Raw genomic sequence first — 26104 nt, 5'->3', positions numbered from 1 at the left:
CTCATTCTTTAAGATTCAGCTCAAGAGTCATCTCCTCTAGAAAACCTTCCCTGAAGATACACACCCCCACACACCCCCTACAAACATCAGCCGCTATGGGATGGGCATGTTTTCTAGGTGCACTGCTAACATGAAGTGCTCAGTTGCTTTGCTGAGCTAGGAACAGTGTAACTTTGGGGACCTTGAGCCTCATTTGGCTAAATTCCTCTATGGCAGAATTTTTATCCTAGCATTCTACCTAGTGTTTAGCATAGTGCCTGGTCTGCAATAGATGTTGTGTGATGAAAGGAAGATAAAAGAGGGAGGTCTTGAAAGCAAATGATATAAACTAGTTGAGAATAATTTCCATAAACATATGAAGCAGCTAGACAAGAATAGGAGAGAATTTAGGGTGAAAACTTCTAAGAAAGTATATAGTCCACCTACGCTTCCTGTTTTCCAAACTTATAATAGCAATTTCTATGAATATTTCATATTTGGGACATACAATAAAAGTTTAAATTAACTATTAATTACTGATTCACTTGAAAAAGTTTTATGAATTATATGTTAGGTGCAAGATACTGTCAAGTAGAAACTATTTAAGAAAGAAACTGGCCCCTGGCCTCCGCACCAAGCGGGCCTCCGCTCTGTTCCGTCTGCGCTTGGAGCAGGCGTGAGCCTGGCCCTGGGGGCTGGGGGAGCCGGACAGGGGAGCAGCGCCCCAGACGCTGTCTCCATGGCGCACCCTCGCAGCCCCCGCCCGCGTTAACATCACGATGGCTGCCCAAGGAGAACCCCAACTTCAGTTCAAACTTACATTGGTTGGTGATGGTGGTACTGGTAAAACTACATTCGTGAAACGTCATCTGACTGGTGAATTTGAGTAGAAGTATGTAGCTACCTTGGGTGTTGAGGTCCATCCCCTTGTGTTCCATACCAACAGAGGACCTACTAAGTTCAATGTATGGGATACAGCTGGTCAGGAGAAACTTGGTGGACTGAGAGATGGCTATTATATCCAAGCTCAGGGTGCCATTATAATGTTTGATGTAACATCGAGAGTTACTTACAAGAACGTGCCTAACTGGCATAGAGATCTGGTACCAGTGTGTGAGAATATCCCCATCTTGTTGTGTGGCAACAAAGTGGATATTAAGGACAGAAAGGTTAAGTCAAAGTCAATTGTCTTCCACCAAAAGAAAAATCTTCAGTACTATGACATTTCTGCCAAAAGTAACTACAACTTTGAAAAGCCCTTCCTCTGGCTAGAAAACTGATGGGAGACCCTAACTTGGAGTTCATTGCCATGCCTGCTCTCGCCCCACCAGAGGTGATCATGGACCCAGCGTTGGCAGCGCAGTAAGAGCACGATCTAGAGGTTGCTCAGCCAACTGCCCTCCCGGATGAAGATGATGACCTGTGAGAAAGTGAAGCTGGAGCCCAGCATCAGAAGTCTAGTTTTATAGGCAACTGTCCTGTGATAACAGTGGTGCAGCATGTTTGTCACTTTATTATATAGCTAAGCAGAACATGTGCTTAATCTTTGGGATGCTGAAGGAGATGAATGGGCTTCGGAGTGAATGTAGCAGTTAAAAAAAAAAAAAACCTTCATTTTTTTGGACCTACATATTTAGGTGTTTTGGAACACAGTTGTTTCCTCCTTGAGTTCCAAATATAAGACTGCTACAGTCACATCACAATATTCAGTGGTGGAATCTTATTTGTTACTGTCATTCCCATTTCTTTTTGTTTAGAATCAGAATAAAATTGTATTTCAAATATCTAAAAAAAAAAGAAAAGAAAAGAAAAAAGAAAGAAACTTTGGTGGCAAGAAAAAGGAGAAAGAAAGGAAGAATTTTATTGTTCTTGTTATAACTATCATTCTAAAAAAGAGAATTTAGATAACTGACATTCCTCTTATAAAGGGACAATACTTGATACATTATATGGAGGCATACAGAAGAATAATATAAAAAACAAGTTGGTTGCTAGGACCATTCTAGCATTCTTGAGGAATACAATTACAACATCAAACAATTTGGAAAAACTAAAATTCATATAATCTATATTTTTTACCATAGATCTTCCCTTTGAATTAATAAGGTCTTGTGTGTAGACAAGAGTTTCTTTTGTTTATCATTTTAGCAATGAACATAATGATTTTAGAGGATTAAATTTTGACCATATTTCCTTTTTTCTTTCAATCATTCAATATGCCTTAACTGAATGTCTCCTATGTATCAGAAACTGGAAAAGGTACTGAGGCATTGGGAATCAATTTATATCTTGACATTCTGTGATATTTTTAAAATTTAACATATGGGTTAATTTCAGCATGAGTTTTAAAATATGTAATTATTTATTTACATAATAGGAGCCAGAGTGTGAACATATTAAAATATGCACTCAGTTGAATATTAGTTGCAAAATGTATTTAGTTATTTATAACTAAATATTTAAAGGCTTTTGTTCATTTTAAATGCTGAAAGATAGTACTTTTTTCTTTTAGTAAAAAAAGACAAAATAGCAGATTATATAATTAATTGTAAATATTAATTTCCAACATTACTTGTTTTGCATGTCTTTCCATAAAGACAATCACATACATAACTTCAGATGGTTAATATGAATGGTGAGAAAGTCTGTAAGTGCTATAAAATAAGATTGGTTTAACCAAACACTCATTTCTTTTTTTTTTTTTAATCTTTATTGGAGTATAATTGCTTTACAATGGTGTGTTAGTTTCTGCTTTATAACAAAGTGAATCAGTTATACATATACATATGTTCCCATATCTCTTCCCTCTTGTGTCTCCCTCCCTCCCACCCTCCCTATCCCACCCCTCTAAGTGGTCACAAAGCACCGAGCTGATCTCCCTGTGCTATGCGGCTGCTTCCCACTACCAAACACTCATTTCTAGTGGCTCTCCAATTGTGTGCTTCCCCCATCTATTTCAAAGAAAATCTACCAGCAGAGAAGATTACTGAATAAGTAATATGTACTTTGTATTTTTAAAAAGAAGAAACAAAGAACTGAAGAGAAATGCTGGACTGTGAGAGAAGACAAACACTTTTGAGTGTAATGTGTGTGAAACTGTATGCCTTGGAAAAAAGACAAATTATCAGCAGGATACAAAGTAAAGCTAAAGTAAAGATTTTTTGCTCAGAAATACTCTATATAGGTGGTTGGTTGTTTTACTGTTTTCTCTCTAACACAAGTCATCCCCGTAAACTGGCTAAATGAAGGAAGCTCTACTTAAAGATGCCACAATTTCCATCCCAAATCAGGCTAGAAGTGATGGGGTGGGGTGAGAAGAAGGAAGCTGCAAAAACAAAACTGTGGCATTGGTAAATGCTGAGGTTTAACCTCTTGAATATTTGGGTCATCTCCTAGGGAGGAAATATCATGAAGGAAGAAAATCAAACCTCAAAAGAAAAGGTAAAGGCTATAAAAGTCATACTGGAACTAAGGTGTCACAGGAACAGAGAAAAGTATTGATTCAACTGTCCCCAAAACAGGCTATCTGTTGAACCCAAACAAGAAATTACAGACAGTAGAAAGAAAAGATTAAATACAACTTTAGTGATTTTGAAAAAACTGTGTACAAGACACTCAAAAAACTGAGTATAAGACAAATTCAGTAGCCTCACTAAATTGTTTAAAATTCCTAATTTTCCTTATTTTATTTCCCACTGTCATCTTTTCAAAACAAGCCACACCATTTGGTTGATTTAGGTTAAAGTCCTCTTAAAAATTTCAGTGTTCATTTATACACCAATTTACTGACTCCTAAAACTCTGCAAAAATTATTGCAAGCTTATCTTAGATGTTTTTAATTTTCCTTCTCCTGTGTGATACAATAAACTTTGTTGAATTTTTCTATATTACCTCTTATATACTTATATATCATTAATATTGATGTTTTTCTATATATTTTTGTTTTTCTATATTTCTATATTTTCTTTCGATATTTTCCATGAAAATGTATCACCTTAAAAATCAATATTACCATAGAAACATATATACACAGAGCATATATAAAAAAAGAAAATATCAATAATATTTTTCCACATATCAATATTAAGAAAACATTCATAACAAAGTATATACACTGCAGTTTGTCATCTTAAATTCAAAATGAAAATGGATATTGTTAAATTATATAACAAACAGAACCTAAGAGTATTTGTTGTTTGGTTGTTTATTCAGTTGTTCAGTTAGAAAATTTTCAAATATTAATATTGAATCCTAAATATGAAGTCTGTCTGCTACTAACACAATAGGGTCTTTTAACAAGCATATTAATTAAGTACAAGGATTTTCTCCTATAATACAGGTAATTTAAACAACTTTTTAAGTTACTACTTAGATAAGAGCCTCATTCTAAATTGTCGGTGGTGTTTTTATAGCACAAATTAGTCTTTGCCATAAAGCTTCATTAGGTGTTTGGGAAAATAAAAGTTGCAGTGATTCAGCTGTTTTAAGAAAAGAATACAAACCTCTTAAAAGTAAGTAGCAAAAGAAAGAAGAAAAAGGTGAAGCATTTGCTTTCACTATGTACCTTTACTGTACCGATGAAAGTTAAATATTGAACACCACTGAATAACTCTTGAAAATATAAAGGGTAAAATCTAGGGGGAGAACTATAGCTGCGTCCTTAAGAACAGGTATTACAGACAAACTCAACTCTTGGCTCTGCCATTTCCTAGCTATTCTACATTTTACATGAAACATTTTACTAATCCTATTGAGTATGTTTCCTCTTCAGTAAAGTGCTGACACTCATACCTAACAGGGAGGAGAGTGTGAGAATTAAATAAAATAATGTATGTAAACATATAAGCCATGTAGTAAATGTTAATAAATGAAAGCTATTTTAATAAGTGAATATTTTCAGCAATGGAAAAATCAGTGTTTTTTTATGCTGGAGAAAAGAAAAAGAGCTTATTATTAACTAAATCAGAAGTTGTAGTAGCCCACCCCTTATCCACAGGGAGTACATTCTAAGACGCACAGTGGATTCCTGAAACTGCAGATAGCACCAAACCCTATATATACTGTTTTTCTTCCTATACATACATATCTATGATAAAGTTTAATTTATAAATTAGGCACAGTAAGAAAATATCCAAATTTCCAGCATGACTCCTCTTGCGTTTTGGGGCCATTAAAATATGGGTTACTTGAACACAAGCACTATGATAGTGTGACAGCTGAAGTGTTACAGATGACTGACTAACAAGTGGGTAGCATATATAGTGGATACACTAAACAGGGGGATGATTCACGTCTCGAGTAGGATGGCATATTTCATCATGCTACTCAGAATGGCACATGATTTAAAACTTATGAATTGTTTATTTCTGGAAAGTTCCATTTAATATTTTCAGACTGAGGTTGACCATGGATAACTGAAACCAAGGAAAGTGAAATCACAGATAACAGGGGACTACTGTACTATAGATGAGGGAAAGTCTATAAGGTGAGATCCAGAAAATTTTAATAGCTTACCTGAGGCTAAAGGATCCAGAATTTTTGTTAAGTAACCAGGCTTCCTGATATCTGGCCATTTTTCTACTAAACCAGCTTACCTTTCAAATGAGTCACTATAGTTTATGTTACGGTTTTTACTTTCTTTTGGATTATTTTCTTTTAAGTTCATGTTAAATTTTCTAAATGAGTTTCCAGTTACGCATTACACTTTTAACTGAAACATACTGAAGATAATTTAAACAAATGCAATTATACTATATCATATAAATTAAACTGTGTATAAACTGGAAAGTGGTTGCACCTGTGTTTATAATTCTTATTTAATGAAACAGTTAAATATTTTAATATAATATGAACATACTTCTAAGGCAATCAGTACATTTTCAGGATTACCAGAAACCTGAAAATGCAGGATATTCAGGAATCAAATTGCCCAACTCTAAAAATTTATGAGAGACGAAATCTGTGGTAAACCATAATCCTTTTATACAAAAGTGTATGAGCAAGTTCTTATCTACATTGAAATGATTTAAGATGATTTTCAGAATGAGTTTGGCAGAGGAATTTGGAGTAGTTATCCTTAAAGGAACTCTGAAGAAATACAGAAAACTGAAGAAAGAGCTGTGAAATTCTTTAAATTTTAAAAATTGTGAAAAAAATATTTGACAAAACTTCTTCAGCTTTCATGTTGCAATGATTGTAAGTTTCTTAAAACTGTCTTTAAAAATGAGGCATACCTTATTTAATATATTTTTTAAATGCCTTTGGAAATAGCTATTCTACATATTTCACAAAGATCTTATTATGCAACCTACGTATAACTGTCACAGTTCTAAAGTGGACTACAAATTTTATTTCTTTGAAGTATCACTAATGAACAATAAATGGTCATTTAGCTTTATATTTTTATAGACGGGTTCCTGGAGATAACAATATTAGAAGCATAACCTCAATTGAGATTTCAATAAAACCTATACACTTATGCTTTTTCACAACAAAGAAAGTAAGCTTATAAAACTTCCCTAGATAAACTTTCTCTAATCAATCACACTGTAAATAAAGGAACAATGAAATTTTCTCTTGATTGCTTTCATTATTACTTTTAAATTTCAATTCATTTCTTGCTGGCCAAATTTCTCTATTGTTATTGGAGTACACACACTTACAGCTCATGAGCAATGTGCTGCTTTTTAAATAAACATCAATGAGGCAAACCTAGAACTACCTCTTGACACAGTAAACTTGCTGACCCCCAGATGCATTGTTTCTTCTGAGATATCAAGGGAAGTTGGAACCTGGGATTTGTTTATGAGGAGTTTTCTACCTCTGGGATGAGCTGCATATGTAATACAAGAATACAGGATTTCCTGAGTGATCTTCACTAAGGTATCCCATGAATAATTAACTAGTCAGATCAAAAATATTTCTTTTGAGATGATGATTCTACCTTTGGATAAGAAAGTCAAGAAAGGGCTTCCCTGGTGGCGCAGTGGTTGAGAGTCCGCCTGCCGATGCAGGGGACATGGGTTCGTGCCCCGGTCCGGGAAGATCCCACATGCCGCAGAGCGGCAGGGCCCGTGAGCCATGGCCACTGGGCCTGCGTGTCCGGAGCCTGTGCTCCGCAACGGGAGAGGCCACAACAGTGAGAGGCCCGCGTACCACAAAAAAAAAAAAAAAAAAAAAAGGGTCATTTTTGATTGTTTGATTTTTCATTATTCCTGAAGAAAAAAGAAAAGTTGTTGGTATATATCATTTCTGACATAAAGGTTGCAAAGACACAGTTCTTGAGACTGTAAAAGATACATTCTCTAAAGAGTGCTTTAGTCCATGTAATCCTTGTATTTTCTTTCCAATCTGCTCTCTCTGGGTGAATATATTTCTACTTCTCAATATCTTGGCAGCACAGGAAGCTTAGATATAATTGTTCCTATCAAATTCAAGATTTATCATTTTCTATACTACTATATATACAAGTATATTATTCACTTTCATTTCTGTTTGCTTGGACCTGGAGGGATATAGTACTGGCATACCACTCTTTCATCATTTTTCTAAATATTTTATATTCTTGCATTAAGAAAAGAGCTTTAGAATAGATACTGATATACAGAAATATATAGTCAAAATTAAATGCTGCAGGATCATGCAGGCAACACCTAATTCTTCCAAGGGTGGGGAAAATGTAAGACCCTGAAAAGTTAAAATTAGCCAGTTTTTAAATATAATTTACGTGATTATTTTTATGTTTTCATAGAGACTATGTTGTCAATGCATGCAAAACAAAGCTTAATATCTTTCCTTTTTATAAGAAAAGTACAGGAATATACATACTGTAAGGGACACATTCATACTGCACTTCAAGGTATTTATAGGTTCCCGGACATGGGTCTGGAAAAACATCAGGACCTGCCACCACTGCACACTGGGTTCTGTTATTGCACCTGAAGTCAAAAGAGAAGAAAAGAAAAAAATAATAAGTTTCTACATAGTTAAATCATTATTAACACCAATACCAATTTTATTTTAGTTCCTAATTACACAGATTTAAATAAGGTTTTGGTCAATTTAGGGTTTTAGACTTGTTAAGGAAATATCTACAGTATACCTAAAAAAAAACTAGACATTAAAAAATTCTTTCAGTTTATTCATATTAACTAATTTAATATTTGATTGAACACAGCATGATTTTGAGTTAGGAGTTAAATACTGCTTAAGCAACATTAACTGGCCCATAGGATATTGCCAATGTGAAGACAGGATGATTTGGTAGGAAAAACTCACTCTCTTATAAAAAAAATAATTAAGAAAATAGAACCACAGAGCTTTACTTAGGCAGTAGTAAAATAAATTCACTAATTATCATATTATTTATTTTACAGGCAATGAACATATGGTGTTGAAATGCTTTTAGCCAAACCTAAAAAAATAAAATCAGTAAAAACTTTAAATATTAAAATATATCTAAAAATTTAATTTATATAAATTAATATAATAATAAACTAATCCCATAAGTAAAACCATTTTTAAGAATGGACTCATATTCCTCATGTACAGCCAAATAACGACACTAACCTTAAAGATTGCTATTCACAAATGCCAATATCCTATAATTTAGAATAACTTTAAATCTCCAAAGAGAATAATCAGACATCACTATTGAAACAGAAACACAGACTAGGCATATTTTGTGGCAATTGGGCTAAACAGATCTGGGTTAGCAGATTTACTCATGGGTAAATAAATATACATATAATGAAATTGATTCCTACTCTGAAAAAGACACCCAAGGTCAGAATGGCCTCCTTACAGTAAATTTTACTCCGAAACTTTCTAGACCCAATAGAGTTCCTCCCTTCCTTCCTTCCTTCCTCCCTTCCTCTCCCTCCCTCTCTTCCTTTCTTCCTTCCTTCTTTCTTTTCTTTTCTTTCTTTTTCTTTCCGCCCTTCCTTCCTTCCTTCTTTCCTTCCCTTCTTTCTTTCCTTCCTTTCTTAAAAAGATGCTTCCTTTTTTGATATGACCAATACCTCTGAATCCTTGCAAGGCTACTAGTTGGATAAGGAGCATTGAGGGCAGAACTCATTTTGATTTAGAGTGAAAATGCTTTGAGTTTACTCAAGGCTATCATTTGCCAGGCTTACTGAGAATTTTATTTAGTCCCTAAATTAAAATTGATTCATTAGTAAATGTCTTAAACTGAAAAATACATTTCGTGTTATCAGTGGAAGATTAATAAAAGCCAATATTCCATTCTCATCAGTCAGTTTAGCATAACAGCTAATCTTGAGGGTCAGCATGTTCTAAAGTTCTCTTGTGTAGATTTAGTGTCTAAAGATGATTATCAGACAATTGTATAATAACATTAATGTAAATGTGGCTGTCCTCAACATGCATTACAAATAGGTAGTGCAAATATTTTAGTGTATTGACACTTTTTAAAAATAACAGTACTTTCCTATTACATAGAAAACCCTTAAGAGGAAGCTGTCTCAAGTTAAAAGACATGTTTTTGCAGTTAAAGCAATACAATTTTCACATCATGCCTTGAAAAAATAAACTCATAAATCTATCTCAGGATTTTATACAATGAGCAGCTATATAAACTCAGTTATATCCATAATTGTTACAGAATCAGCTATTATCAAAAATGCATTCAAAGTAGAAATAATGAAAAATGAAAGTATACATTATAAAATTTGATATTTAAATATTTTGTAAATATAATATTATTGCTGATCTCAAATCATTAAATTATAATGTTTAAAATAAATATATATATATACACATATTATATATATTATGTTTTGTCTCTTGGCCTACTGTTGTTTTACTGCCTACTATCATCCTTTTTTCTAATTACTACAGCTCTTATAATAATAAAATTAATTTACCATCTGTGTCTATTCTTACAATTTTCAGATGTAAATGGGCAATTACAAATCTTTTATTATTTAAACAATCAATGTTTGATATCAACAAACCAAATTACTAGTCATTTTTGAGTAGGGCATAAAGGTTAAAATTTACAATTATGGAAGTGTTTGTTTCACAGAAAATTGTCTTGAATCAAAAAGAATTTCATATGGTTATATATGTATAGATCAGATATTAAAATATAATATGGACATTAGACACATCCACCTATCCATTTAGTTATCTAAACATGTGAACTGATCATTTGCATATTATATACTATTTAATTTGCAAAAATACTATTTATGTGTATGTAAAAAAAACTGAAATAAGCGACATTTGTTATAAACATTAGACACTGTAATGAGTCCCAAATATCTTACTTAATGTTAACCAAAGAAGAATCAAGAAAGCCTTCTACCTGGTGAGATAGTGTATGTGAAGAGGTATATAAACAAACACATTCTACACAAATAATATACTGCAATCATTGTCATCATTGTTCTGTAGAAAACAATGCTTTACAGCATTTACTTTTCAAAATAATTTACATTCTATTATGATTTCTATATCAAATGCTTTTTATAAATTAAGATACTGAAAAATCAAAAGGTAGGCAACATCTGGAATATTATTTTTGTATAAGATATAATACTGATTGTTTAAAGACTAGCTACGCTTCAAAAACAGGAGTTTAAAAGTCTGTCTTCTTTTTTATGATTTCAGTCGCTGTGAGTCAAAATTAAATTAACCTTAATATTAGATTAAAGATTATTGATCAATTTACACCAGTAAGAGTACTTTTATAATTATATCAAAGTCGTCAAAAGTAAATTCATCCTAAATACGCTTGATGATAAAAGGGAAATAAAATAATTGAATGTTCCAATGTGCTTTACACTCAGATTTTTCTTTATATTTCCTTTTAATTTAAATATAAAAAATGATTTTCAGTAACCCTGATACTAAGGATATTCTTAAAACCCATAGTAAAGGATGAGAAAAGACTACAATGATATGGTCAAATGTATCCTAATCTACTAATATCCACAGAAAAAAATGCCATAATCTTATAAAAGCATTAAGGCTTCAACTTTTCATAAAAGTTTCACTATTTTTTCATTGGAAAATTTATGCAATAAAATTTTTCTACCCCAACAACAGACAATTTTCAAATAAAGTATTTGATAAAAAAAAAAAGCAGATGACAATAACAAATACCAGATAGAATTCTCAAAGGAATCTATTGGAGTTTCGATTTTTACATATATAACACGGAGGTCAGTTATTTTACTACCTCACCTCACAGAGTTGACGTGCTTATAAAAATGCATTAAAAATTTGTAAAGTATCACATAAATGCACACGGTATACTATATGTTGCTGTAACTATCCACATTGTTATCATTATTAACATCAGTCATTTGCTTTGGGATGGGTTAATAACACTTCATTCCAGATAGACTGAGTCTTTTGAGAGAAACCTACAACACAGAAGAAGTGACACACAGACAAGCACATAGATGCTTTGGATTAAGAGTAGAAACAGGAAAAAACAGATTCACGTTTTTTTAAAAAAGAAAGCCAAATAAATTAGTTGTATGCAAAGTACATTACCCGGGATACCATAAGTTTGAGATTTATACTAACGCTTTAAACTTATCAAACATGTTCACATATATCCTACTTGTCACTTCTTTTGAGATGAAGTTACGAGTACCAATTTCACAGAGGAGGGAATAGGTATGGTGATGTTGAATAACTTTTCAGACTCTCAGTAATCAAATAATAGTCACTGGACTCCAGAACAGTGACCTAAAAACCACTATCCTATTGTCTCCTGAGCGTGTGAGTCATACATCTCATGGTTGCTCTGGGAAACTAATTTAATTCACTCATATGTTGTCAGGAGTACTATGATGATCTGATGAGGTAAAGATCAGCTGTGAAATATCTAACTGGCCCAGGATTCATTCAGTTGTGGTGTGAATCAGGCATTCCAAGGAAGCTCTGAATTTAACATTACATAACCAGGCCCTCCCAATTCAAATTGGAATGCAGCAATCAGAAAGATCAGTCTCTGAACATAAGGTGGAAGGAGTAATAAGATAAATGAGTATTTCTTTATATATAGACTATTCCAAAAGAAAAAAAGAAACATAAAAACATGCCATTTTAATTCAACCCACATTCAAAGCTCCAACTTAAGTATATTTGCCATCTATTGATAAAGTTTATTTAATAAATATTATGTAATATGTTGAATGCTACTGGTTATTCGCACTAATTTTAAAGTAGTATTGTTTAACTTAAAAAGAGGTCTTATGATGACTGCCAGGGAAGATAAACATAATTACAGGATTATAAATTAGATACAGAATTATTTGATGCTAACTTATTCACTCCAATATGATTTATAGCAGTATAAGAACAAAACTGGTTAAGAACGATAATGAAAAAGTCACCTCTGGGGCAAAGAAGTTCCTTTATTTGCCACAACATACTGCAGCATATAATAAAAATGATATTGCTAGGTTTATGCACATATCATCTATTCAGTAAGTTCTTATTATATATAAAATAAATGAACCAACCACTTTTCTGCTAAATTTAGGAAAGTGATGTTTGTTTTAACTTCCATATCTAGATAAAAAGTAGCAGCCATTTTCTCCCGTTTAGTTACAACAAATTTACAGATGAAGCATATAAAATGAATCTTAAGTATAACTGTTTTAAAACATTCTTACATAAGAGACATATAAGGATTGTATTGGTTGGTTCCATAACTCTAGTAATCTAATATGGTACAATTAAAATAATTTAAATAAAATATTGTTGTATTTCTCTACTAGGAGGGTAATTCATAGGGTTCTCCCTTAAAAAATCCAATTACATATTCTTATTATGCTCTTAAATCAGTGTGTACAAAAAAGTCATTCCTATGAATGCTCAGAAACGTCTCAAAGCTTCAGTCATGCAAATATATAAAACTCCATTTAAAATAATTGGAATAACAAGATATGATGGTGTAAAAAAACATACTTTGTGGGTGTCTCTTTGTTAGCAAAATTAGTCATATGAATTTATATTAGTATTTATCAAATGACTGATGAAGAAATACATACACTGAGTATACCAAGTAATTCACAGCATCTAAAATATGGCAAATCAGTGTTTAAATCATATAAGAATAAGGCATTATGTTCCAAGAGAAAAATTTTTTAAAGATAACTATTCATGCAAAAAGCAAGGCACTACCATCATGACACATTAATATTTAAAATCTAAAAATGTTTCTCAAGATTTCTGTGGCTATTTGGGGTCTTTTGTGTCTCCATACAAGTGTTAAGATATTTCGTTCTGGTTCTGTGAAAAATGCCATTGGTAATTTGATAGGGATTGCATTGAAACTGTAGATTTCCTTGGGTAGTATAGTCATTTTGACAATATGGATTCTTCCAATCCAAGAACATGGTATATCTTTCCATCTGTGTCATCTTTAATTTCTTTCATCAGCGTCTTATAGTTTTCAGAGTACAGTTTTTTGTCACCTTAGGTAGGTTTATTCCTAGGTATTTTATTCTTTTAGATGCGATGGTAAATGGGATTGTTTCTTGAATTTCTCTTTCAGATCTTTCACTGTTAGTGTATAGAAATGCAACAGATTTCTGTGTATTAATTTTGTAACCTGCAACCTTACCAAATTCATTGATGAGCTCTAATAGTTTTCTGGTAGCATCTTTAGGATTTTCTATGTGTAGTATCATGTCATCTGTATACAGTGACAGTTTAACTTCTTTTCCAATTTTGATTCCTTTTATTTCTTTTCCTTCTCTGACTGGCGTAGCTAGGACTTCCAAAACTATGTTGAATAAAAGTGGCGAGAGTGGACATCCTTGTCTTGTTCCTGATCTTAGAGGAAATACTTTCAGCTTTTCACCACTGAGTATGATGTTAGCTGTAGGTCTGTCATATATGGCCTTTACTATGTTGAGGTATGTTCTCTCTATGCCCACTTTCTGGAGAATTTTTATCATAAATAGGTGTTGATTTTTGTCAAAAGCTTTTTCTGCATCTATTGAGATGATCATATTGTTTTTATTCTTCAATTTGTTGATGTGGGGTATCACACTGATTGATACTGAAAAATCCCTGCATCCCTGGGATAAATCACACTTGATCATGGTGTATGATCCTTTTAATGTATTATTCGATTTGGTTTGCTGGTATTTTGTTGAGGATTTTTGTGTCTATGTTCATCAGTGATATTGGCCTGTAATTTTCTTTTTTTCTGGTATCTTTGTCTGGTTTTGGTATCAGGGTGGCCTCATAGAATGTGTTTGGGAGTGTTCCTTCCTCTGCAATTTTCTTGGAACACTTCAGAAGGATAGATGTTAGCTCTCCTCTAAATGTTTGATAGAATTTGCCTGTGAAGTCATCTGGTCCTTTAAGTAACCAGGGTAACTAGGAGTTTTTAATTCTCAGGATAGAATGTAGCAATATAAAAAACCCCATAAATTCATATGTGAATATCAAGAGTATTTTGCTCAATGTCCATAAACAGAACAGAACAACTCTCTTTTCCTCAAGACAGTACTTTCCCTATGTGCCACTCCCTGTCTCTCTGAGACCTGCAAATACGTCATTCATTTTGGACTTGCCTGGGAAGAATAAGGCAAATATCCCATGGTAGAGTATGAATATATATATATATATATATATATATATATATATATATCATAAAGGAATCATGTAGATCTCAATTAGTAAGAGAACGAAATGGTCAGAAAAAACGAAATCAATCATCATAAATATTAAAATTTTTCTCTAATTCTTATATTGTATATCTACACCTAGCATTCACACAGGAATTTGCCAGTGTTGTCCACATACACTTTAAGTGGCAATTTAAGAAGAGTAACAGAAATGATAAAGCCCTTGTTTGCTGTTTTTATTTTTGAGAACATTGATTCTAAATCATAAACTAAAAATATAGTAAGATCTTACAGAACACATCGTGACAATGTATTTAAACCAGTTCTATGATTCACAAGGTGATTCTTTAGCCTCAAGTCTTTCATTTTCTATATTCTTTTATATTTCATTTCACAAACATTCTTTACATTAGAAAAATGTGATGTGACACAAGCAAGTGAAAACGTGACCAAAATGATAAGTGGGGAGAACCACAGAAACTAGGATACTAAGTTAGTTTTCTTATTGCTTCTGGAACAAATTACCACAAACTTAGTGGCTTAAAACAATGCAAATCTATTCTCTTATAGGTCTGGAGGTAGAAGTCCAAAATGAGTCTTCTACGGCTAAGAGAAAGGTGTTGGCAGAGTTTGTCCCACATGGAGGCTCTGAGGAGAATCTGTTTTCTTGCCTTTTTTCGGTTTCTAGAGGCTGTGCCCTCATTTGTTGGCTGTGACCCCACAGCACATCATCTTTTTTCACCCTGATGCTGACATGGCACTGCCTTCTTCCTTCTTTGCCCTTCTTGCTTCCCTCTTATAAGGACCCTTGTGATCACGTTTAAGGCCCACCTCCATAATCCAGGATAATGTGCCCACCTCAAGAACCTTAACATTGTCACATAAGTAAAGTTCTTTTAGCCATATAAAGTACAATTCACAGATTACGGGGGTAAGGATGCCAATATCATTGGGGGCCATTATTTGGCCCACCACAAGTGCTTAAGCAAAAAGACATATTGAGACTGTCTCCTGAGGTGGTCACTTTGTAGAAGTCTTACATGGGAAGATGCATATCATTACAGTGGAGCATGGCTAAGGTGTTTAATGTCTCCCTAATATACAGTTTTATTTATTAAAAGGATGCATAGGCCTCCACTTACATACACTATCTTTCAGTACAAACAAATGGTTTGATTATAGTTTGGCTAAAAGGCATCATATTATATGTTTGTTTTGTTGGATCACAATGGAATTTTCAGTGCATAAAGCTTATTGTGATAGATGTGAGAAACTGCGCTAGATTTGCCTGACCCATATAGGTTACTTTTAGAGCATTTTACAGAAACTGGGTCATTGTTTCAATTTGGAACTTCATAAAGTTTAAAATATCAAACATAAAACTTCATAAAATGTGAAATATCAAACATTAAGAAATTATTAATGAAACCCAACTGACTCATATTAAACTGAATTCATGTTTCAGTGTCATTGCACCTTTCTATGAATAAATAAAAGGTGACTATTTCACATTTACAGATTTAAATAATTTTATTTTGACAAAATTCAATTTAAAATACTAATTCTGTACTGCACTAAAAAGATATTATTTGTCTATGCTCTAAACTATTTCAGTAGCAATTTGAAAAATAGGAAACTTTTCAGATTCTCTTATTATAGAATAAATTTACAAGTTTATGAACCTTAAGGGTTTATTATTGGGAATTTTTCAAACTGACTTAATAATATTTTGAAAACATTGAAATATGTTTGAAAATGAGTAACCTTGCAAGGAAGTCCAATTTCCAAATATTCCACATATCTCTGGGTAATGTTTGATAGAATAAATTATAATCATCAGTCAGCATCCACAGAATATTTATGGAGCTCATTCCAAAAATAAAATGATTAGCTATGTTAGACATGAATACAATTCATAGAAGCACGCGTTCACAATAAATGGAAATGTGCATTTAAAATAAACATGTTCACAAACATTGCTTGGAAAAGTATTTCAGTCCTGAGTTATGTGTCAGTGATTTCTAAGCTGTAATCTTCTAGTAGTAGCTGAATGCTATAACAATAGTTACATAGAATTATGAGAAACTTTACATTTAAAAATAATTGGAATTGCATCTGTATTAGTTTATTACTGTCTACTTTCAGTAGCATATCAGAGCTGAACATTCTTTACTTGCATGTATGGTTAACCAAATAAATCTCTGTGTGTGTATGAATTCATTATCTGAAAGTATAGCAGCAAATGGAGGTATTACTTGTTTTCTTCTAAATAAAAAGGAACAATATTTTACATGTCTGTATTTTTCTTAAGTGAAGACAATGTTCACTTTGCAGAGAATTAGATTTTTTTTTAAGTCAGAGACAGACATAATTGATTACACTTCCTAAGGGTGCTGCAAGACATTCTTTTCTTCCCTGAGCTACAAGAATATCCTATCTGCCAAGACACAGCTAAAACAGAGATGTCATACTGATTCATTTGGTTAAGTCTTTTTTCTTGTCAATGTGTAAAATTTCCAAATCAAACTATGTATGTATGAGAAAAATAAAAAGAAATAAATTCAAACCTTGAGAAAGAGAATTGCAACGGAAAAGGAATTTTACTAATGTTGGCTACTGAAGTCAGTTAACATTAAAACCAAGGAACAACATAAGATGAGCTCGGAAAAATGTCTTTGGCTTCCTCACATTTGCTTTCAATAAAGTGCTAAATGAAAGCAAATGAATAACTCTGTGTTTGTGTGTGCGTGTGTGCATGTGTGTGTGTGTGTGTATGTACCCATGTATGCACAAGCACACACTCATATATACACATTTATATACATATAGAAAGACTTCCAAAGCAGAATATACAGCAGAAATAAACTTTGTCTGTGTCCTCATACATAAATTTTTTGAAGAGTGCAGTAGTAAGATTCATATTACACAAAAATAATTTTAGTCGTCTTCATGCTTTGTAAGTATAATGTACCTGGTGCAGCACAACAAAATATGAAAGAAAGCCCCGATGTGCCAGTGACTGAAGATCAATAATTCTCATGGTCCCCTCTCCTCTAAGATGCTTCATCTCTCACTTCTGGTACTTGGCCTTGATGGGCTACCTCTGTTGAATTACCTCTGTTGAATTAAGTCCAGTCATGACCTCAGACAGAGACTCATCTCAAGCATATATCCTACCTGCTTTGAATTATGGTATCACCAGGAAGCAATAAGTACAAGAGAAATGCAGAGACTTTTCCATTGGTATCAGAATGCCTTAGGCTTCAAAAAACAGCAAGTACAAATTAAAGTGGCTGAAAAATAAGGGTTGTATTATCTCACATATTAAAAATTGGAAGATGAGTTGATTCAAGTTGGTTAATTCAGAGATTTACAAAGTCACGATTGTGACTTGGAGTCTGTGAAATTTTACTGGGTTTATGTCCTATAGTCTTAAGATGGCCACTGCATTTGTAGATGTTACTTGAAGATAAAATCCAGAAAAAGTAAAGTTCCTATCTTGTGTCTCATTTTAAGAGTAAGGATATTCTACACATAAGCCACTCAGCAGACTACCCTTAAAGAACAGTGATCAAAATGAGCCAATGCCTACTCCTAAAACAATCACACAAGGGGAAGACATCCACATGACTGGTTTTACCCAGTGAAGTTTCATTATCACAGGTCCAGAGAGGCACCTGGTCTCCTCTGAAGCACTAGCCACTTATAGGAGAGTGAATAAATCATGGCTTTGCTAGTGAGGATGGGTTTGTCGTAGGCAAACATATTTGATACACCATTCTCTCAAGTTCCCTTCTCTAGCAAAAAGCACCTCATATTTAAGATATTACAAAGTTTTCAGCACAGCTACCAAAAAAATATTGGGACATATAAAATAAGTCGTTTCAAATTTAAACCACAATATTTTACTTTGAAAGTATGTATATGCTATGTGCATTCTAATGTATAGAGTCTGGTTAAATACATTAAAATGAGTCTCTACTATGTGATGCTAGACAGCCGTTAAAAATGATGAAGTAACTCTTCCTTTATTAACCTGAAAAAAACCCTTCATATTGAAATTTTAAATAAAAACATTAAAAAACTGTATAGCTGAATACACGCATAAATGTACGGAATATCTATGAATGATTAGTACCAACTGATTATCACTGCGATATAGAATAAGTGTGAGTTGTCAGTTTCTTAATAGTTTTTCCCCCCTTTTAAAACAAAGTGAACATTTACTATTTCATGATCATTCCAAAGTGTACATAAAATTCAAAGAGAATGATAATTCTTTCAGGACTATCCATATTAACTACTTCATATTCTGATAACCTTTTAACTCTTTAAAAATTTTACATAATATCTATAGAATGCAGCTTTCATAGAAGTTATACTTCTGTAAAACAAAGTTTCTCCTGTAATTATTGCACATCTCTCTGCCTCTAAAACATTACATTTATTTTTAATATTGAGTTGAGAAATAGCCTCTTTCTAGAGATAATATACAGGTGCAGATCACCTAGCAATTCTGGCATAAAGAAAATCTAGATCGTCACATGTCCAGAAAGCTGATGCATATCATTCACAACTGAATAACCTCTGTTACAGTTGCTAAGGGCCTTAAGATGATAACAGTATTAGTTGATTCATCTTAGAATGACTCTGATGACAACTTATGACAATTTATAATGACACTGTGTTCAGGGAGTGTTTCACATTTGTCTATTTGCAAGTGGTGGTCCTTATTCCATATACGAGAGAAATATATTGAAGGGATACTATAATGCTCAATCCAACACAGTGATTATCTGAGACATATGCTTCATAATTTATGCATGGTTGGGAAAGCCACCAATATTTTTTTATACATCTTTATTGGAGTATAATTGCTTCACAATGCTGTGTTAGTTTCTGTTGTACAACAAGTGAATTAGCCATATGCATACATATATCCTCATATCCCCTCCCTCTTGAGCCTCCCTCCCACCCTCACTATGCCATCCCTCTAGGTCATCGCAAAGTATGAAGCTGATCTCCCTGTGCCATACTGCTGCTTCCTACTAGCTATCTATTTTATATTTGCTAGTGTATATATGTTGATGCTTCTCTCACTTCGCCCCAGCTTCCCCCTCCTCCACCCCGTGTCCTCAAGTCCACTCTCTATGTCTGTGTATTTATTACTGCCCTGCCCCTAGGTTCATCAGTACCAGTTTGTTTTAGATTCCATATATACGCGTTAGCATATGGTATTTGTTTTTCTCTTTCTGACTCACTTCGCTCTGTATGACAGTCTCTAGGTCCATCCACCTCACTACAGATAACTCAATTTCATTTCTTTTTGTTTAAGAAAACTTAAGCAATTTAAAGTTTGTGGTAAAAGAGAAAAGGGCAGAAAAAAAATCTGTTATCACAACTTGCCTTTACAGAGAATAAGCAATAGTTAGGTAAATACGATATATTTATTTTCTTGGTTGCCAGGTTGCCATTTTCAACGATTGGCACTTGGTGTTTCCTTTTGCATTTGGAATCATAGATAGATAAATAGATAGATAGATAGATATTTAATAACTAATCTATACAACTTGAAGTTTAAGTGGAAGAACTTTGTTTTACTGAACCTTAACAAGCTTAAACACTTATGTTTTATTAACATTTCCTTTATTATTATGAAATCACATATATGAAATAGAAATAAAATATTTAATATAATGCATAATGCACTGTTCTAAAAACTTCATAATGAAATACACACAATTATTACTTTATGTCAAACTTGAGAGAAAAAATATCAATATAATTCAACGGTCATTAAATTTGCTCTTTAAGAATTGCATTCTTTAGAGAAAGAAAAGTTTCATAAATATTTATAACAACTAACAAACACAATAAAAAAAACAAAGTTTTTTTATGAATACCTACTATATGCTTACTATGTACTAGACTTTTTGTTATTCACATAAAACACTTAACTAGAAGAATGCCCTGATATAAGCCAATGGTTTCCAATCTTTTCAAGAATATAGAATTCCTTTTTAAGAAAAATACTATTCTATTACAGAATAGTAGTTGTATTCTTGTTGTTTTTTGATTAAAAAGTCTAGAATGGAAAGTGATCATTTTATTCTTACTATTTTTAAATGGATTTATATTGTATTATTCAAATAATTTTATACACACTTGAAAAATATGCAAAATGTGCAGAGGTAGTTTTCAGGTTACTGACAATGCTTGAAATGTAGAATAATTTTAAGGTACTTAAAAAATCCACAGCCAAAAGTTTAGATACCATTAGTAATACAGAAAGTATCCTAGAATTAAGCTCAGAAGCCTACATTTGAACCTATATTATGTTGTAAACAAGACAAGATATGTAACCCCTCAGGGCCTCAATTTCTGTGTATGTGTAATTATAATCTGTGATTATTTTAAGACTCAAAAGCAATAATATACAGGATAATACAACATATAACCCAGGATGGTGTAGGTACTCAATAAATGCTGGGTTACTGAATCAAGATATATGATAATTAATTCCAAAAAAGGTAAGAATTAATTAAAAGGTAAAAATAAAATAAATGCATTCTAAAAAGTCTTTAATTTGGCATTCCAAATAAAATGAAACAATTCATAGACAACGAAGTAAAGCATTGTACATCCAAAGCTCACGGTTTCATTTTTTTTTTTTTTTTTTTTTTTTTGGTGGTATGCGGGCCTCTCACTGTTGTGGCCTCTCCCGTTGCAGAGCACAGGCTCCGGACGCTCAGGCTCAGCGGCCATGGCTCATGGGCCCAGCCGCTCTGCGGCATGTGGGATCTTCCCGGACCGGGGCATGAACCCATGTCCCCTGCATCAGCAGGCGGACTCCCAACCACCGCACCACCAGGGAAGCCCACGGTTTCATTTTTGAACAACTGGGTTCAATGTAGAAAGGTTACTCAGTAGAAAGAAGCCACTTAGCACTGTGCACTTTGCTTTTCTTCCTTCACACAGGATTGCCATCAACTAAAATTATTAATATATGGTGATCTTCATATCACTATGCTATTAGATCTTATTCATGAACAGTTTAATTAAAATACTCTTGATTAATGGAGACAAAATTAGGAAACCATTTAGTTTGGGTTTGGGAAAATTGTTCTGCACTTTAAGACCATGCCCATTTCCAAATACACATGATATTTTCAACTATTATAGGAGACCTCCCTGATGATAGATAATGACTAAGAAACATTTGTTTTTAGTAGCTAAGGGAATGAATACATGTTGATGTAGTCAGAGAAAGCAGACTAAAATTACATATATGCTTCACTTTAAGAAAAAAATTCTGAATCAAAAGACCATTTTCAAAGTAACAATTATCCAACCAAACCATTTATCCTTCTGAGTTTTACTCTACTCATGTGTAAAACAACTGTAACAGGGCTTTGCCTCCCTACATCAAAGGTAATATGAAGTGGGAACAGTGAGGGAAATGTAAATACTTTATAATTACAGGGTATAATAACTTCAGTATAGGTCTCATTGAAGCACGCATATACAGAGAAAGACACTTAAAGCCTCCAATATTTTCAAAAATATCATTCTACTGAATTCTAAAATTTTAGATTCCAGCATCCATAGCATCATATGTGGCATCTGAGAACGGGTTCAAAGATTCATTCAACAGTGCTTCCTGAACCTCCTTCTCTTCCTTCCCAGTGTATAATCAGCCCCATACCTGTGTGTCCGCCCTCATCTCCAGTATCCCTTCTTAACCAGATTCTCTACTGCTGTTTTAGCTCAGCTTTTCTCAGAATCCTCACTTGATTCTCATGACCCTTCATTTCTTCCAGATGAGAAGCTAAACATGACATACCAGGCTCTTCATAAGTAGCGTCTATTTTCTGATTAAATTATCTGATGGTTCTAGAAGGGAAAGTGCATGATGCTGAAAACGAATCAGTAAGTTATAACTTCTTTTATTTATAATTTATAGATAAGCATGAAGGAATTAAGTAATTTCCCCAAAGCGGTACTAACAATGAGGAGCCTGGGGAAATAACTATATTCTCTTTGCCCCTGATTCAAGGTATTTCTATTTCCTTTCTCTTTGTAGTAATGGGAAAACAAAAATCAGATTATTAGGTATTATGTGACATTATCAACTCTTGTAATCTTTTGTATCCCAAGACCTGTTTTTTAAATAGTGAACAATGATATGTTCGCTTAATTGACATGTATTAAAAGCTTACCATGTGTCCTGTGCTAGGAAGATAGATTACACTTGGCACATGCTCTAGAGAGGTTGATATCTACTATAGGAGATACATGAACAGGTTATTAACATATGATGAGTTAAGTGCAATGATAGCTGCATTACAGGTGATATAAAAATACACGAGAGTCACTGTTATTGGTTGAATTGTGTCCTCAAAAACATGTTTAAGTTTTAACCCCCGGTACCTCAGAATGTAACCTTATTTGGAATTAGACTTGTTGCAGATGTAACTAGGTAAGACGAGGTCAGCGTGGAGTAGTGTGGGCTCTTAATCCAATATGATAGTATAGGGAACTGTGGACACACAGGGAGAACACCATATTATAACTGAGGCAGAGATCAGAGTGATGCAGCTGCAAACCAAGGAGTACCAAGTATTGAGGGCCAAGGAAGGATTCTATCCAGAGGCTCAGAGGCAGCATGGCCCTAAGACATCTTAGCACATCTGACTTTCAGAACTGTGATAGAATAAATTTTGTTGTTCTAAGCCACCTAGTTTGTGGTACTTTGTTTTGGCAGCCCTAGAAAAATAATACAGATACCTAACCTGGACAGAATAAGGGATATCAGGGCAGGTTTCCTGGAAATGACATCAGAATTGAGTGTTGAGAGATGAATAACAGTCACCTTGGTGAAATTACTGGAAGAAGAGAGAAGGCACTTCAGGCAGATGAAACGAGAAAGAAAATTGAAACAGCATGGTTACATAGAGACCCAGAAGCCATTTGGTGCTCTTGGAGTAGAAGACAGGCTGACAAGAGGAGAGGTCAGAGAGGCAAGCAGAGGCTCAGACACAGAGATTTTGTATAACATGTTAATAAAGATAGTAGCTAACATGTATCGATCACTTGCTCTGTGTTCAGCGCTGCGCAAAGTGCTTCATGTGCATTATCTTGCCTAATCTTCACAATGACCCTAATAGTGCTGTATACATGTATACATGAGAAAAGCAAGGCTTTGAGAAATTGTGATTTATGTAAAGGTTATCCAGTTATGAAAGGAGTCTGGACTTGACCTACTTGGTTAAGTAAGATCATAGAATGTGTTATAAGCAAGGAAGTAATAGCTCTCACTGCTTTTGATATACATTAATCTGCCATTTCTATAGAAAATGAATCTGTGAAGTAAAGGCCTACAGGCATAGGGGTTGTATAACAGAGATGGAGAAAAAAAGTGAATTCAAAATATATGTAATATATATTTTAAGTAATTCAAAATGTATTTATGTAAAACTGAAAGGTCTTGATAATTGGTTAGAATGTCAAGAATTAAAATGAGGGAGGAACCAAGGCAGACTCTAGCTTTGGAAACTGAATGTTTGGTGGTGAAATCCAAGAAGGCAGAGAATACAAGAGGGGGCAAAAGTTACAGTAGATCTACATTAGGAAAATGATGCATGAAGCACTGGTTCTGGGTTGATGTGTACATAACAGGAGCTCTGAATGACTGCTGGTAAAGCCCCAATGTCCTTCGACAAGCACTGCTCCTCTGCTATATCGTGCTATAAGGCGGCAGAGTGGCAGATAGCAGCACTGTTAAACAGACTCCAAACAGACTCTCTTGCTCTCCAATGTTTATTGTTGTCCTTAAAGAGATTAAGATATAAACCTAAATCTCATATGTCAAAAGAAATATCTTGGGTATCCATCCTTTGGTTTTCTAATATATAATCTGAAATATTTAGCAATTTCCAATGCAATATACACATTCAAATAACCAGATTTTGTTGTTGTTGTTTATTCTTTCTCCAAAGAAAGAAACATTTTCAAAATTAGTCAGAAAGACTCAAATTTCCCAGAAGAGCAAATATAAGAAGTGGTTGAAGCAGTTGGTTAGCTACAGAATTAAAAGGACAACCTTGTTTCTTGGCTTTGGTGTTGATTCGAAATTTTTACAACACATTTTAAAGAATTGAGTCTCCAGAGAGAATAATACCTCTGTGAATATAATTCCCATACTGTCAGAGATTGATTAGAGTTACTATCAGGTGGCAAAATATTTTTGAACATATGCAATTATAAATAAACATTTATTTATCTAAGGCATATATGTATCTCTGTAGAATTAGCTCTTGAGGGTTATAAAGTTTGAGTGTGTTGCAGAGTTGATAGTTCCTAAAGCCAGGGAAGAAGGTGGCTGTTTCCTTCTGCAGCATTCCCTATGGTCTAATTACAGAGCGATACTTGCGTCAGCTTGAGGGAAAGCCACTCTCATGGCTTCTCAGCAGGAAGCAAGTTACATAAAAATGATGGAAAGTAAATGGAGAAGCCTGAAAGGGAAGTACAAGAATGGACAGGAGGAAAGGTGAAAAAACACATATGCTTTTTACTGCTTACCATATTTCAAGCATTTTAATCCACTTGATAAGTAAACACATTTTACAAATAAAACATATCAAGAGGGTAGAGATTTGGCAAATGTATGCAAACTGCAGGATGTGTTTGCTGCTTTTACAAGGTGAAAAGAATACTGGGAGACTGCCATTAATAGCACATCAACTTAGAAAATCAGCGGAAGTTTAGCAAAGAGAGGAATAGCAGGGGATAAAAACTAAGTAGCTGCAATGGCTAACTGAATTTGAAATGTCTAAGTGGACATGAACAAGTAGTCAACTAGTAAGCAAGATGGTATATGCTAGGTGAGGAGGCTGATAAAGTTAGGAAATTCATTGTTTCAATTCTCTAAATCATGCATTGGCTGTTTTCCCCCTTCAGTGGAGACCCACTCTAGAAGTGTAGCACACAACTACTGCATCTCAACTTGCCAAAATTTACAAAATAGATAAAAATATAAAAAAAAAAACAACTTGACTTGTATTTTACCTAGGAGCTAAATAACTCATGTATATAGTCATTTATAACACGCAGTTTTAAAATTTAGATTCCACAATTATGGGATATGGGTTCCAATATATATTTATCCTGATCTTCAAGGACTTCTTGAGTTCACTGCACACAGCAATGAAAAAAAGTGTAACAGAATACACTTTTTGTATGTTTCAACCAATTTATATGTACATTTATTGCAAGATATTTTTAACTCAGCAAATGGTCATATGTAAGTTTAATTTCATAGAGGAAAACTAAACTACTGATTCATACTAATATTTTAAAGATATTTTAAGATGCAGACTTATAGCTATACAAGTGGTGGCATCAAAAGAGAGCACTAAGGGACATTCATGAAATTTGTATCGCTGTCTGCTGAAAGATGGAATGTATGCCTCACTAAAACAATAAACGTCCTTTTGGCAATAAAG

General features: G+C 33.6%; 1 protein-coding gene and 1 pseudogene across 22 annotated transcripts in view; one reads left to right on the top strand and one right to left on the bottom strand.

Moving 5' to 3' along the window:
• Nucleotides 1-26104, bottom strand: part of ADGRL3 (adhesion G protein-coupled receptor L3) — an 874612-nt gene that overhangs the window by 397274 nt on the left and 451234 nt on the right. For all 22 annotated transcript variants that reach the window (XM_067736151.1, XM_067736152.1, XM_067736157.1 and 19 more), the window contains one exon: nucleotides 7807-7916. In XM_067736151.1, coding sequence (XP_067592252.1) covers nucleotides 7807-7916 — 110 coding nt within the window. The remainder of the gene's footprint in view (nucleotides 1-7806; nucleotides 7917-26104) is intronic.
• On the top strand, nucleotides 756-1767 carry LOC137223179 (GTP-binding nuclear protein Ran-like; annotated as a pseudogene).

The sequence above is a fragment of the Pseudorca crassidens genome, chromosome 4 (genome assembly GCF_039906515.1).
Source record: "Pseudorca crassidens isolate mPseCra1 chromosome 4, mPseCra1.hap1, whole genome shotgun sequence".
NCBI classification, from domain to species: domain Eukaryota; kingdom Metazoa; phylum Chordata; class Mammalia; order Artiodactyla; family Delphinidae; genus Pseudorca; species Pseudorca crassidens.
The sequence above is the reverse complement of the archived record's forward strand: the minus strand, read 5'-3'. Positions and strand labels throughout refer to the sequence as shown.